The 15,538-nt window shown below is 42.0% G+C and overlaps 1 protein-coding gene across 1 annotated transcript; it reads left to right on the plus strand.

Annotated features, from left to right (window-relative positions):
• The first annotated feature begins 603 nt into the window (after positions 1-603).
• Positions 604-15,243, plus strand: yrk (Yes-related kinase). The gene is made up of 14 exons (XM_079232122.1): positions 604-698; positions 6,448-6,491; positions 7,356-7,607; positions 8,594-8,696; positions 9,239-9,337; positions 9,528-9,631; positions 9,752-9,901; positions 10,735-10,899; positions 11,536-11,691; positions 12,579-12,758; positions 13,384-13,460; positions 13,555-13,708; positions 13,859-13,990; positions 14,793-15,243. Exons 3-14 carry the CDS (start codon positions 7,379-7,381, stop codon positions 14,999-15,001), a joined length of 1,758 nt encoding a protein of 585 aa, XP_079088248.1. The 5' UTR covers positions 604-698; positions 6,448-6,491; positions 7,356-7,378; the 3' UTR covers positions 15,002-15,243.
• Positions 15,244-15,538: the final 295 nt, after the last annotated feature.

A 15,538-nucleotide genomic window follows, 5' to 3' on the forward strand; every position in this document is an offset into this window, starting at 1 on the left:
CCCATTGTTGTATTATACCCACGCGGATGTCGCACGTTTCATTCCGTCTTCCTGTAGTTCACACTAGAGCGTGCATTGTGAAACCACGCCCACACTGCATCAGCACCAGTCACTGTCGGGTTTCTTGGTGTTTGAGTGCTGCAAGCGGCACTTATACTTCCAGTATAACTAAGAATTGGGGATTTTTTTAGTATATTTTTACAGCGAGAACAACTTTTATATAAAAAAAACAGTAGTAAGTCTTATTCAACCTTCATTAGTAATGTAGCCTGGTGTTTTGTTAGTTTATTCTTTTATGATTGCTGTCAAAATTATTGTAAAAGCTAATTTCATATCTCCAGTGCGATGTTTAACGCGTGTTGTCCTATTTTACAGAACAATAATGATTGGGGGTGCATTCTTCTTGAATATAATGAAAATGTGTGGTAGTCCACATTTCTAAAAGGAAGCCCATTTATAATATAATTTCTATGAAACATCCGTTTTCTACAGTCCACTTCACGCGCGCGTTCTTCTGGGTGGACTTCACTGCGCGCTTGAAGTCCGTTCCCAAAGCCTTCCGGACTGGGCGCGCGCTCACTTCTTTTTTCACTTGCTCAACGAAGTAGCTCGCGGCTTTTCTCCGCGCGCCCCGCGAGCCACTGCCACTCTCCTCGGAACACAGGGATACCCCGGGACAACGACGCCTTCTGTGTCCGGTATGTCGTCTCTGTTCATCATGTAAGGTCCGAAAACGTGATACATCAGTTGTAGTAAGTAGGCTATTCATTTTAAAGAACGAGTGTTTTGGTGTGTTTTGAAGAACTGCCTTTGCTTTGATGAAACCCGGATAGGTAGCTACCCCACACTGCGTTTTAAATGCACTTTGCTTTAAACTTTTCAGTTTTGTTCTATAAGAGTCACATCTGACACAGAATTAAGACTTGAGGTAAAAGGAAACAAACATGATGAACATCTGTAGCCCAGACCCCTCTGTACCTTTTTAAATAATTAAAATAGTCCTAACCCGGTTGGGTGCTTTCAGTGATTTTGAATATTGGGTAACTTTGGAGTGTTTACTGTTAGATAAAAGGAAGTTTGGAGGCTTTGCCTGTGAGAAGTAAATTAAGTAGGCAACCACTACTTCCACTCTTCATGCTGGAAGGATTCCGCAAAAGGTGATATTTAGAAATAAAACAGCCAACATTGCAATACTGAAACAGTGGAATTTACCAGAGAGATTAGTCACAAGTGCTTAAACATGAGATATCTTGCTATCAAAAACCTTCAAGGTCGTAGTAATTGTTAAATTGTAACACTCAAACAGTAACTTATCATAGGATCTGGATGTGTGGCAGACCGCATCATGTTGTACTGCACATTTCTCAAACTTTTTGAGAGATGAATTCTGAAAGTAATTTAGGCTGAAGGTCTTTTGTCTGTCAGTTTATATAAAATTTGCTCCAGAGGCAGAATATTCCTTTAGTAAATGTGATTTATTTGGCAACACGTCTACAGGAAACCTCCTTGAGGAAAAGGCAGGGCTGTATGCTTCCTGAACATGTCCATCTCTCTGAGGTGTTTCTGTGGCTTTAGGTGGCTTTTAGGTCTCACTGTTTATTTCTTCATTGTGATGGGCAGCAGGGAGGATCACATTCATCTACATTAATCTTTGTTTCACTACTGATTTCAAGGCGGCTTGTGTGTCTGTGTAACGGAGTAGTTGTGGAATGTTGAGGGTTGGATGGGGAAAGAAGCGATGAGGCTGTCCAAGGCCGGACTTCCTCACTTCCTGTTTCTTTACGAGGTCAGTTCCTGTCTTTAGCCTATGGGCCAGGCAGGAAGAAGGGAGGCGTGGATATGTGTTTTAGTTGGTGGGGGTTAAGAAATGGACGTCAACATCGTCACAACTTTTCCACCAAGCAGCTGAGGGCTGTTACGGTGAAGTGCTTGTCCAAGATGAGCCTTACAGACTGATGTTAGACATCTGGATGAAGGCTGCCAGCTGTATCTGTCATTTTGAACAGGGGCTTTGCTGTAGTCAGCCACCGGGGCGACCTGAGGAAGACTCTTGTTGTACTATAGGAGCAGGCCCAAAGCCTCTTGAAAAACAGGATTAGGCTGTTGAACTTAAATACTTTAATTCATGTATGCTTTCTAACAAGCAAGCTCGGCCACCTGTATCTGGAGGATATGATGACTTCATGTGAAAACAGGACGTTCCAATGACCGGGACACCTTACTTTTCCATTGCCCCCGCCTCCAGTTGGTCTCCAGTTCCTTTCTCAGTGTGTGTTTGTACTCTTTTTGAATGTGTGCTATGCGTGTGAGGGTTCGGTGACAAGCTTGCTTCCCATTGTCCTATCATTCCTGCTCCACTCACCCTCTGCATCCTGCAGGGCTTCCTGCTAGTGAGGGGCGATTCAGAGAGAAAAGAGAAAGGTAAGAAAAGAGCTGGAGAAACAAGAAAAGAGGAGGATTGGAGAAAGTCTGGAAAGAGCTGGCGTAAAAGTACAGAGACTCAACAGATCTGAACAATTGTGTGCGTTTCTCTGTGTTCCTGCAGTGAATTCCCCGCTGGGAGCAGCTTATCTGCAATCCACTGTGCAGGAAAGGGTGTGTCATTGGGATTTGGATGTTTGCGAGTGTGACGATGGAGGGTGATGTTATTGTGATTTTATAAGAGTGCACTGAATGTGTGCTGATGCTTTGCTTATATTGTTATACAGCAAACAAATATACTGATATAAACCATTCAGCACTTGTGGAAAGTAACTACGTATATTTACTCAAGGGTGGTACGTACATTTTGGGGTATTACTTGAGTATTTCCAGTTTATGTTTCTTTATCATTTCAGAGGGAGGCATTTCACATACTGAGTGCTTTTACATTAGGTACTTTAGTGCACTTCACTGATAATGCTTCTATATTTTTACTTTTGTAATGGAGTGAAGTTCTGCTACTTTTACTTAAGCATTGACCAGAATTCATTCCTGCTGCTCTGTGATACTTTTTTCTCAAAGGGTCAGTTCTCATAATAAATAAATAAAAAACATGCAACTATGCAGATAGTTTTGGGTTCATTTGCCAAGTTTCTGAGATATCCATCTCTGGATCTCTGCCTCCAACCCAATACAATAGGGGTCAATTTAACTGAATTTGTTTGCCTGTTAGGCTGAAAATCCACAAATTACAGAGGACAGTTCTTTAGATAGTCAAATGTTTTGGTGTTGGAAGTCTGTAAATTCCAGAATTCAATTCACCTTCATTGTTTTGGATGATGGCGGAAATTTCAAAACCTGTATGTTGAAAATAATTCAATAATTTTCTTGTCTTCATGCTGTTAGTGATGGGCAATTATATATTTATACATGTATATATTTTATAGCAACCCTGAAAAAAAAGTTCAACAACACAAACATTGAAGCTTATTATCTAATGACGATGGAAGTATTAATCGATGCGGTTGTTGCAGACGGACTTATATTCACTAACCAATACCTCACGACTCCCCAGAGAAAGCTGCTTCTGTATTCTAATTACTTCTTCCTGCCAGTTGCTCTGAAAGTCTGCTGTGACCGTCGGCAACCAGTCAGCGAAGTGAAGTGAAGATTTGAAACAGCGAATAGAGGAAATACTGTTATCTCTGTGAGATGAATATGATTGAAAGCTGTTTGTTGTTCGGCTGGACTTGTGGCAAGAGGCATTAATGACAGTTATGATGGAGAAATATTTGGTATTTTTAGCAAAATGCTAAACATATTTTGTGCAAGGTGAAACTGTGTCCATGACTGAAGAGCCTTTTTCATGCAACATTGTCGTCAGCTTGTTTATTCTATTTTTTATGTACACAATACAGCTCTCATTACCTTTAATTTAACATTACATATTTTAAAATACGAGTCACAGCTAAACTCTTCCAAAACCATAGTGCACAGTGTGTGTGTGTGTGTGTGTGTGTGTGTGTGTGTGTGTGTGTGTGTGTGCGTGTGTGTGTGCGTGCCTGGTATTGTGTCTAATTTTTGTTAGTTTGCTTCAAGAGGCAAAGAGGAACTCACTGTTCTTAATTTACTCTGGTGTAATTCTCCGTAATTATGCAGCTTGTTTTATACACACACCTAAAAAGTAGCAACAAGTGTGCCAATTTGAATGTGCAACCTAAACGTACCACACACACACACACACACACACACACACATACACTTTGATCTATATACCTTTCGTGTTTGTGGCCTATTGAAAGAGAAAAAAAGGAAACAGACACATGCATGTTGGTTTGTGTTTAATTTGGCACCATGGCAGGTTATATGTGAGTGCACAAGTGCATACTTTGGCTTTCTGTGCATGCTTGATTGGTGAAGTCTTAGTTCAGTGGGCCGTGTGCGCTGCTGCCTGTGTGACTCATGGTGTTTGTTCCCTCTATGTATAAAAACCTCAGGTCAACTGAATTATCAGGTGTTAGAAGAAGGAGCCGCTTCTGTGTGCAGAGAGGAAGACAGAAATTTGATCAACAGGAACCCAACAGAGAACAATGACTGTATGGCCGTCAGGCAAACAGTCCTGTGTGTGTGTGTGTGTGTGTGTGTGTGTGTGTTTGTGTGTGTGTGTGCGTGTGTGTGTGTGTGTGTGTGTGTGTGTGTGTGTGTGTGTGTGTGTGAGAGAGTGAGTGAGTGAGTGTATGAGTGAGACTACATGTTGTGCTGTTGATCCTGTCTCTGGTCATCTGCCAATCTTAGAATAGCGGCAAAAGAAGAGAGGAGAGAAGGGCAGAGGTGAGATCAAGATGAGGGAGGAGGCCTCTTCTCTCTCACTCCTCCTTTCTAATTTTCATCATAGAGAAAGTGAGCAGCTTTGGTCCAGTAGATGGCTGGATAGAGATAGTATGAAAGGTTATGGTTGGAGGGGTGTGTGTGTGTGTGTGTGTGTGTGTGTGTGTGTGTGTGTGTGTTGATGGACTCTGTCCTCAGTTTCCAGGAAAAGGGGGGAGTGATCAGAAGGGTGGACAGGAAACTCCAACAGGGCTAACTTCCTGTAGCTCTCCTGATGGCAGACCTGATACAGTGAATGAGTGTGTGTGTGTGTGTGTGTGTGTGTGTGTGTGTGTGTGTCTGTGTGTGTGTGTCTGTGTGTGTGTGCATATTTTGCTCTCCTGGATACAGCCCATAATAGCCACTGTTGCTTTAAAGATTGAGAGGAATTTCGTGGGAATTTGTGGTGTGGACGAGACATACCTGACGCTGTTCGCTGGGAGCTTTGATGTGTTTTCATAATGAAAGTGAATTACTTTTGTTTTTTTCGTTGCTCCCTGCCATAACCTGTATTGTTCTTCCTGTGTGTGGCTTCCCTCACATTCCTCAGTAGGTGGGGATGCTGTAGCCAGTTTAGTTAGCTTGAAAGGTTGCCAGTTTCAATCCTATAGCCGCTCTAATAATAAATGTTGAATAATTAAAAACTACAGATTATTTTCATTATTGGTTATTTTCATTAAGCTGCCAATCAATTGAAATATCTATATCAAATGTTTACGATCACATAAGACAAAGAAAAGCACCAATACCTTACAATTACCATGCTGTAATGTTAAACAAAAAATATGTATGACGCTATAAAGGGGGATATTCAGTTACAGCGGCCTCGCTTTTCTCCCCTGTACCAGTGTTTATGCTAAGCTAACTGGTTGCTGGCTATAGCTTCTCATGAGACGTGAGCGGTATCAATCTTCTCATCTAACTCACTGATAGAAAGCGAATAAGAGAAGTTTTTCCTTCAGCTATGTGAGGCTAGTAAACTGTTCGACCGGTGCTCTGAGGAATGTCCGTTAGAAAGGCGCTTAGGAGATTTGATTTCCTGAAGAAATACTGCTGAACGAAAATACACTCATGTTGATCAGGAAAGTGTTCTCTGCACACCATTAAACTGTTTTACAGTCGTCTCTGTATGTTATTTCCTCTTGATACTGGCACCAACTTTTGCATTGTCAACTAAAGCTATTGAAGCAATGTGGTTTGCTCAAAACTGGAAGTCAGGATTGCATATATATGTGCACATTTATTCTTTGTGAAACACATTTCACATTGTCAGTGACTGTTAGCTCTGTCTAATGATGACATTTACAGGTCCATTTCTACCACAAACACTACCATACACACACATACATGCACGTTCACACACAGCTGTTGGCCAGCAAATGTCTGAGTACCCCTTCTCGAAACTGCAAAGCAAAAAGGGAAGTGGCTAACCTCACATCTCTCTCTGTCTTTCCTTATCGGGCTGTCTCCTTTTTTTCAAACTTCTCTGTCTCCTCGTGTCTCCCTTCACGCATCTCTTCATTCACGCTTTAACGCTCTTGAGCCTCACCTTCCCATTCTCCCAAACCTTTCCCCTCTCCGGTTCTCTGCCACTCATCCTCTCTTGGCCTGCTCTCTCATTCCGCCGCTTGTCACTCACACCTCCCTCCTTTTTTTCAGTTGCGATGGTGATTGACAGATGATCTGACAGAGGAAGACATCAGGTGAGAAAAAGTTAACTTCTCCCTCCCCTTACTGTAACTCCAACCCCACTTCCACCCTTCCTCCTCTTGCTTGGGGGAAGTGAAGTTTTTTATTTAAAAGTTTGTAACTTCTCTCTGAACAGTTCTCTTAGGTTTAGTGACCCCCTGCACGCTGTTCATGTGGGCTGCTTTCACTTTCTACAAGCTTGTGTTTGAAGTCTAAACGCTAAAATGTACTTCATGTGATAATCCACAAGGTTGATTTTATTTTCTACATAAGCAGTGATACTATATTTAGTTAAGTAGGTGAGCAATTATTTAATTAAAGGGGCACTAGTTGCACACATAGTCCAGTACTGCTCAGCCTGTGAAGACACTTGTGTAATTACTTCAAATATATATATATAAAAAATAACCCTGATGATGTCATAGTAATTCCAGGGTTGTCGCAGCTTGGACTTGACTAGTAATTTAAATTATTAACAAAAAGCCACTGCGCATACTGGAGGTGTGGAGTTTGAAAAGTGTGTCTCAGAAAAGATCAAGTTGCATCATGGGAAATCTACAGGATCTGGTGTTTTGGGGGCATAACTCATACTACTCGGCACTAAAAGACAGGATATCTTGGCCTCTGCTTCAATTTTGACCATTGTTTTTATGGAAGTGAAATACTAAATCACAAACCAGTTAATTTACATTTTTTATATATTTTTCTAAACAAACTTGATTTTGTTATCTCCGTAAACAAAGATTATTGTACTTGTACCAAGTAAAAACTGCTTTCATAAACTGCACACAACTTTAATCACTAAAGCATCAAGCAAATTGACATTTACATATTGAAAAAGTTGCGGCATGTTTCTTTAACTCCGCTTGCTTTCACAGACGTCGTCTCCACGCTGGTTATTATGGGGTGTGCCTGTTGCAAGCAGAAGAAGTCCGCCAAAGCAGCATCAGCAGCAGTAGACATTACAGATCTGTCTCCTAGCAACGCAGATGGAGGGTTGTCCGCCGCCTTGACTCAGGGCCGTTACTGTCCCGACCCGACACAGACCATCCCAGACTTCAACAAGGGCTTCTCCTCCAGCACCATCTTCCCCAACACCAACACACATCAGAGGCCTGGAGGCGTAACAAGTAGGACCGCGTGTGTGTGTGTGTGTGTGTGTGTGTGTGTGTGTGTGTGTGTGTGTGTGTGTGTGTGTGTGTGTGTGTGTGTAAGCCCCAAGTAAAATAGTCTTAGAATATTAGATTCTAGAAAGTGAAAATCCATCTACCTATTAATATATAATAAATAATAGAGCAAAGTGAACCCAGCACTTCTTCAGTGATGTTTGTTTCTATCCTAAAATTATCTTTTGCTAAATACAAATAACCAAAATCTTAGTTGTGATATGACGCTGTGATCATGTTTCCACTACCCAAATAACTATGGTAAACGTGTGATGGGTTTGTACAAAGTTATCTTAGTTCTTGAGTCCTTCTCTGCCTCAGCACATTTTCACAAGTCTGTCTTAAAACAATGCTCACATGCACGTCGAAAGAGTTATTATTCTTCTCCTGTTCATACCGGCCCTGAAGTCATCTCACAATTTCAATGTCAGAGATGTGGAACAATATCAATACTATTTGTTTTGTGCCAAAATGCATTTTAAATTCAGGAAGTCAATGTTAGGCTTCGGTAGTCTCATTTAGACGAATCAAGTGGGCAATTGTCAAAGTTACAGTTGGTTTCATTATTGAGATGCAGTTAAGAGATATTAATATAAAGAGGAAAGTTGGCACGACAAAGACTTTAACTTTTGGAAGCCATTTCATTTGTAGCTCAGACTCCTGAATGCTCATTATCTGCCTAAGTATTAAAGGCATCTTTGCAAAGAAAGAGGACTTTGATGTTGTCCATTAGCTCTTACATTCTTATCCAGTATCTATTTTAGTGTATAGTGTACCTTTAATGTAGCGACCTGATCATTTAAAACAGTAAAACCCTAAAAAATGGTTTAGTTTGGTGATAGAAACTAGCGTTTATAACTGGAAACTATTAACTCCTCTGTCTCGCGTGTGTGTGTGTGTGTGTGTGTGTGTGTGTGTTTGTGTGTGTGTGTGCACGAACACGTTTGCAGGCGGTGGAGTCACTCTCTTTATAGCTTTGTATGAGTACGACGCTCGCACCGAAGATGACCTCACTTTTCAGAAAGGAGAGAAATTCCAGATCATCAATAACACGTGAGCACAAAGACAACTGTATTTTAATAACATCTGTTTTACAGATGTTGCGGATTTGATCGAAAACACCCCCGATTGTATCACGTTTTGTTATAAGATATTGTTAAACCGAGATTTGAGATAAGGCATCAGGAGATGAAACATTCTGTGTTAAATGTCTTGAATCCCAAAGGTAATTCATTTTGTTTGCATACATTAACTGTGAACTGTCAGAAGTGTCAGCTGCTGCTGCTGTTGACGAGCTCATGTCATAATGTTCTTGTCCCGCTCAGGAAATATAAAATCAGGTTGTTTAAATTTGGAGTTGTTTGAAGTTATTGCTCACCCATTTGCTCTTCACCTTCTTTCTCATCTCAACACCTTTTATTCTTTCGTTAATTTTAATGTAGTTTAAGCGCTCGTTTTCTTTTTAAGTTTACAGTTTTTGCCAGTGTCATTGTTCCTTTTAATTTCAACATTTAAAAAAGTATCATGACCCTCCATCGTGCGCCACACCAAACTGTGCTGACTGTATCTTTGTACCTTATCCCTGATTTTGTCAGAGAGGGCGACTGGTGGGAGGCTCGCTCTTTGGACACAGGCCACTCAGGTTACATCCCCTCCAACTACGTAGCTCCTGTCGACTCTATACAGGCCGAAGAGTGAGCATGCACACACACACACACACACACACACACACACACACACACACTTGCACACGCACGTCTGCTGCAATATACGTACAGTTCACGTTGAAAGAGTTCCTCAATGATTGACATGTATTCAGAGAGCAGAGGTCACAGGATGCTTGCTTTCGCTGCGCTGACAGATGTGTTGTTGTCATGGTGACAGGTGGTATTTTGGGAAGATGGGGAGGAAGGATGCGGAGAGACAGCTGCTGGGTAATGGCAACCAGAGGGGAACTTTCCTCATACGAGAGAGCGAGACTACCAAAGGTAAAGAAGTCACACGCACACGCACACACACACACACACACACACACACACACACACACACACACACACACTTGAGGCGTACCGCTTTGAAAGCTTTCAATTGGTTTCTCTTTCTATCAGGTGCTTACTCTCTGTCGATCCGAGACTGGGACGATACCAAGGGAGACCACGTCAAACATTATAAGATCCGCAAACTAGACAATGGTGGCTACTACATCACCACGAGATCTCAGTTCGACACAGTGCCACAGCTGGTAGAGCACTACACAGGTAACATACATGAACACACACACACATGGACACTAATTCATCCTATTTATTTTGATTCTCCTTCAAAGGAAAAAAAAACAATGTTTGTGTTCCCATTTTCTGATCTGATGAACTTTCATGCTTCAAGCTCCTGCTTCTACGAACTTCATCTACAATTTATTTCGACTCTTTGCTCAATCCTTCTGCCCAGCTGTCCTGCAAAATATGATACATTGTTATCAAACTCAATAGTAAACTAAGTAATTATAATGAGTTCTACCTCGACCAACAAAAACAGTACAATTAGGCTGACATGTTAATGCATCAGAAACAAGAATATACTGATGTAACATGTATGTATAATAACACATAACTGAGCGCACTTTTACTTCTGATACTCTTGGTATAACTTTTTAAGTTTGATTCAGAGCTGTTGTAACAAGTTTACACCCTTCACTTCCTCTGCTCTCTGTTCGTCTAAATCTGCCCCCTAGTGGCAAGGGGTTGATACAGCAAGGATACTTTACCTGTCACTATCATCCAAAGCAACAGAAATTTGGCCACATATATCCTGTATCATTTATTTGTTTCACTTATTATCTGTATTGTCCCTGTATGTATTTTTGGTTTCTGTACATGATGCTGCTCTGACTGTGTTTGTGTCTGTTTTGCTGAGTTTTCCTTGTGCCTTTGTACTTTAGTATTTGGTTAACTTGTCAGTTGCATAAGCGCATAAGCAACCTGTCTTGTTCTTTTTTTATCTCTGCATTTGCTGCTTTTTCCCTCCATTTTCTTTGCCTATGTTTCCTTTTCCCTTCGCCTGCTTGTTTGTCTCTCTTCTCTCTCTCTCTCAGAGAGAGCGGCGGGACTGTGCTGCCGTTTGATTGGCAGCTGCAAGCGGGGCATGCCTAAGCTGGCCGACTTATCAGTGAAGACCAAGGATATGTGGGAGATTCCCCGCGAATCCCTCCAACTGATTAAAAAACTGGGCAATGGCCAGTTTGGAGAAGTCTGGATGGGTAGGAATGGTGGGACTGTGTTGCAGTGGGGGAAGGTGACAGCGGGAGCACACCTGGATAAAATAAAGTATTAAAAGATAAGCAGGTACATATAATACATTTAACACAACATTGGTTGTGTCCAGTTGACAAGAACTTCAGTAACACTTCTGGTGTGAAAACACCCTCTCACAGACACATCGTAAAGTATAGCTGTATGTGTTGTTCAGAGTCTGTAACAAATATAATTATGGATTAGACCCACAAACTCAAAAGATACACACACAGTTGAAAATGTAGTCGGGACACATTTTTTATATGTTGTGTGTTGAGTGTTAAAACCGCAGCAGTGAAACAAACCCTGAATAAATCTCTGTGTGTGATAACAATTGCAGAGGCAGCAGTTAATGAATAGAAATGTGGCTTTGTTTTACAACCAGGTGTGCAGAGTTGTTCCCCTCCCCCCCTGTTGTTGCATGTGCATGTTTCATCATCTCACCTCATTTGTCACCCCCACCCCCACCCCTCCTCCACCCATCTCTCTTTTCATTTTTCCACCCATCACATCACCCTTTTCTCCCATTCTTCAATACACTTCCACTCTTTCCTTTCTCTACATCTCCACCCTCCTTGACTCCCACCTCCTCCCCATAATAGGCTCTAATGATGGGCTGTGTTATTACCTGACCATGCCCTGTCCCAACTCCACCCCACTCACCATGGGCCTTGGGCGGGATGCCTGGGAGGTGCTAAGGGAAACTCTGTCCATGCAAAGGAAGCTGGGACAGGGCTGCTTCGGGGACGTTTGGATGGGTGAGGCCGACACCACCGCCCTCTGCTGCCCTCTGCAGGCTCAGAGGGAGAACTGTTTGTCCGTAGTGTCCGTTACTGTCCTGTATTGTTAGTAATATTTCTGTGTATGTTAGTGAAGTTTTATGTTTTTCCCAGTATCACTTGGTATTCCCATGTGATGTATATTACAATTACATGTCTTAGCAATTTGTTTAGAAAATGTCGTACAGATTCTCTGAATAAATGCGAGTGTGTCCGGTTTTCTGAGCCGTGCAAAGTCTCTCCCTGAAGGTGTTGATGTAAGACCAGGCAAATCTCCCTCTATCCTAACATCACTCTGTCTCATGTCATGCATGTTCTCCTAAACAGAAATCATGTGCATGCACCAGAAGTATAACCACGTGTGTGTGTGTGCGTTACAGCATGCATATTGTGTACCATGTTCTTTTCTTCAATTTTTTACATGTATGTATGTACATTTAATTCAATTCAATTTATTTTGTATAGCCCAGAATCACAAATTACAAATTTGCTTCGGAGGGCTTTACAAGCTGTACACATACGACATCCCTGTCCCGGGACCTCACATCGCATTAGGAAAAACTCCCCCAAAAAACTGAAAAAAAACATTCACAGGGAAAAAAAGGGAAGAAACCTTCAGGAGAGCAACAGAGGAGGATCCCTCTCCCTGGATGGACAGAAGCAATACATGTCATGTGTACAGAATGAACAACATAACAGAGTTACAACACAGTCAATGAATATGACAGAAATTATTCGTATAATACATAATACATGTAGCCATCACCATCGGTATGACAGAAAATGTGTGTGTATGTCTGCGCCGTATGTCTTTGTATGTTTCTATGTGCTATGCGTGCATTAATATCTCCTTGTCTCTATGCCAGGCATGTGGAACGGTACCACCAAGGTAGCGGTAAAGACTCTGAAGCCAGGGACCATGTCCCCCGAGGCCTTCCTGGAGGAAGCTCAGATCATGAAGAGACTCCGGCATGACAAGCTGGTGCAGCTCTACGCCGTCGTGTCGGAGGAGCCCATCTACATTATTACCGAGTTCATGAGCCAAGGTATCAGGCTGAGTAAACTGTCATGCCTGTGATGTAGTGTTGATACACAATGAATCCCTCCCGTTGGTTGGAAACCTCACTGACACTGAAAAGTGAGCTCCCCCAAGTGTTAGTAGAAGTGTAGTCGCTCATGAAAATAGAGAACATTCTTAGAAATGCCCTATCTTGCATTGAAATTGCAAAATGTGGATCTGCCCCTGTCGTAACTTTCAACCATTTTGAGATATACAGACAAACAAACTAATTACATGAACAAACTAGAAATGTGTAATTTAGAAGAGCAGGGTTCAAGCCACCATGCGTCCTGTATTGGGATAAAAACTAAACTACAAACTCCAGGGATTCTCTTTCCTCTTTTTACTCTTCCTGAGCTTTGAACTCCATGTGGAGGCGGCTTTAAGGCAGGTGAAATATTAGTATTCACTAAAACCTAAAAAGAATGAGACGTACGTTTGCATTAACATATACGCATGCAGAATATACTGTGTCACCATGAATTTACGAGCATCTATCTGATTTTGATTGAATTTATATTTTGTACCCGCCATGATACACAGCAGATATGAATTAACTACAGGAGGCAAAAGGACTGGCCAGTCATGACGCAACAATCTTGGTTTTTCAGGGAGTTTGTTGGACTTCTTAAAAGACGGGGAGGGTCACAGTCTTAAGCTGCCTCAACTGGTGGACATGTCTGCACAGGTGAGTTAAACACATGCACACAATGACAGACTTAAAGGAAACTCTTTTACTATCAGTCTGAGCTTTGTTTTTTCTTCTCTCTTTGTGTTTTCAGATTGCATCTGGAATGGCATACATCGAGAGGATGAACTACATCCATCGTGACCTGCGAGCAGCTAACATACTTGTTGGAGACAATCTGGTGTGCAAGATTGCCGACTTTGGCCTGGCCCGGCTCATCGAGGACAACGAGTACACGGCCAGACAAGGTAACGGCATGACAGAGAGACGGATGAGGAGAGCGACGGTTGCACAATGTGATGATTACAGTGTCTGCCTCTGCCTCCGTGCCTATATTTTTTATACATAACCTATCCTAATTATATGATTATGGATCTTCACTGTTTCCATGGTTTCAGGGGCGAAGTTCCCCATCAAGTGGACGGCTCCTGAAGCTGCATTGTATGGACGCTTTACCATCAAGTCAGACGTCTGGAGCTTTGGCATCCTACTCACTGAACTCATCACAAAGGGACGTGTCCCATACCCAGGTACTGGACGATGCCTGCTAGTTCAGTATTTACTCATATCACAAAGTATCGTCCTTGGCAGGCAGAATTCTGCAGGATTAGTCATTTTTCAACTTTTCACTCTCAAAACCGAGACAAGATAAAACATTTTTTACAGCAACAGCCTGGTCAGGTTTACAGAGTTTACTGAGATTTTCAACCAGACCAAACCACATCATAGCACTTGGGGCCTTAGTGCCTTGCTCAAAAGTAGATGTGAGGGAAGGGGATAACCTCTTCCTGCCACCCTGCTATGCAAATGAGCAGTTTTGTATTGTATTGCTTATTTTAGATCGTTTTTTTGAACAAGACTTTATCAAATAAATATTTTTATTTTCTGTTAAACTTACTATAAATTGATTTGAAGTTCAAGTTGTATCATTCCGTTACTCCAGATGTCCTACGATAATATAACGTAATTTATGAATTCTCCTTTACAGTCGTCTTATGGCAAAGATAGCAGCACCACATCAAACAAAAGAAATTGAGTCTGCAAAACATAGACAGACAGACTTAAGATGAATGAAGGCGATAAAGTGTCAGAAAACACATGAAAAAAGGATAACGTAAGATTGATCAAATAACAGTGGAGCCACAAAAAAAAAACATGTTGCTGCATGCTTAATAGCAGTTAATAAATGCATTACATTTAAATCATTCCTGTTGTTTTTTTTGTTTTTTACTTTTCTCCATATCCAATATGTGTCGATTTTTTAAATATGTTTAATATGTTTTTAAAATCCATCCCTGCTTCTCTGAACACCTCCCTCCTCCGTCCCTTTAGGCATGAACAACCGCGAGGTGCTGGAGCAGGTGGAGCGAGGCTACAGGATGCCCTGTGCCCCGGGCTGCCCCGCCTCGCTCCATGAACTCATGGTGCAGTGCTGGAGGCGAGAGGCCGATGAGAGGCACACCTTTGAGTACCTGCAGTCCTTCTTGGAGGATTACTTCACGGCCACGGAGCCGCAGTACCAGCCCGGAGAAAACCTGTGAGCACACACGCGTGGGACAGACGCGGAGCGATGAACGGACAAACACCACGCGAATGACAGACAAACACAAAGGCAGACGTGGACGTATACATGCAGATATACCAAAATGCCTTCATTGTATTTGTATTTCTACTGTGCATGCACACACCCACACACACACACACACACACACACACACACACACACACACACGCACACACACACACACACACACACACACACACACACACACACACACACACACACACACACATAAACAAATATTAAGATACATATCATTGCCTTGTTTTATTGTTTAAAGACAGTTTCCTCCTTTTGGTTATTGATCACTGCAGTGCAGCCCCATTCAGGACGGATCAGTCAACCATGTTGAAGAGCAGAGTCGGATCTCCGCTGATCAGGCCTCGCAGTAATGTTGCTTTACTCTGTAACCATGACAACAAGGAACTGAAAGAAGATGTAGATGGTTGTGTTGGGGGGGTACATGATTTGTTCAGCTGCCATAAACATCCAGGTCCTTTTGATTTCTCTTTCTGAG

Source organism: Taurulus bubalis, assembly GCF_910589615.1.
Source record: "Taurulus bubalis genome assembly, chromosome: 16".
In the NCBI taxonomy this organism is placed as follows: domain Eukaryota; kingdom Metazoa; phylum Chordata; class Actinopteri; order Perciformes; family Cottidae; genus Taurulus; species Taurulus bubalis.

Excerpts from the sequence above, each read along its gene's own strand:
- yrk (XM_079232122.1), top strand. The coding sequence starts at position 7,379 with ATGGGGTGTGCCTGTTGCAAGCAGAAGAAGTCCGCCAAAGCAGCATCA. Across the intron at positions 9,632-9,751 it reads AGAGAGCGAGACTACCAAAG|GTGCTTACTCTCTGTCGATC; the intron begins GTAAAGAAGTCA and ends TCTTTCTATCAG. Across the intron at positions 12,759-13,383 it reads TACCGAGTTCATGAGCCAAG|GGAGTTTGTTGGACTTCTTA; the intron begins GTATCAGGCTGA and ends TTGGTTTTTCAG.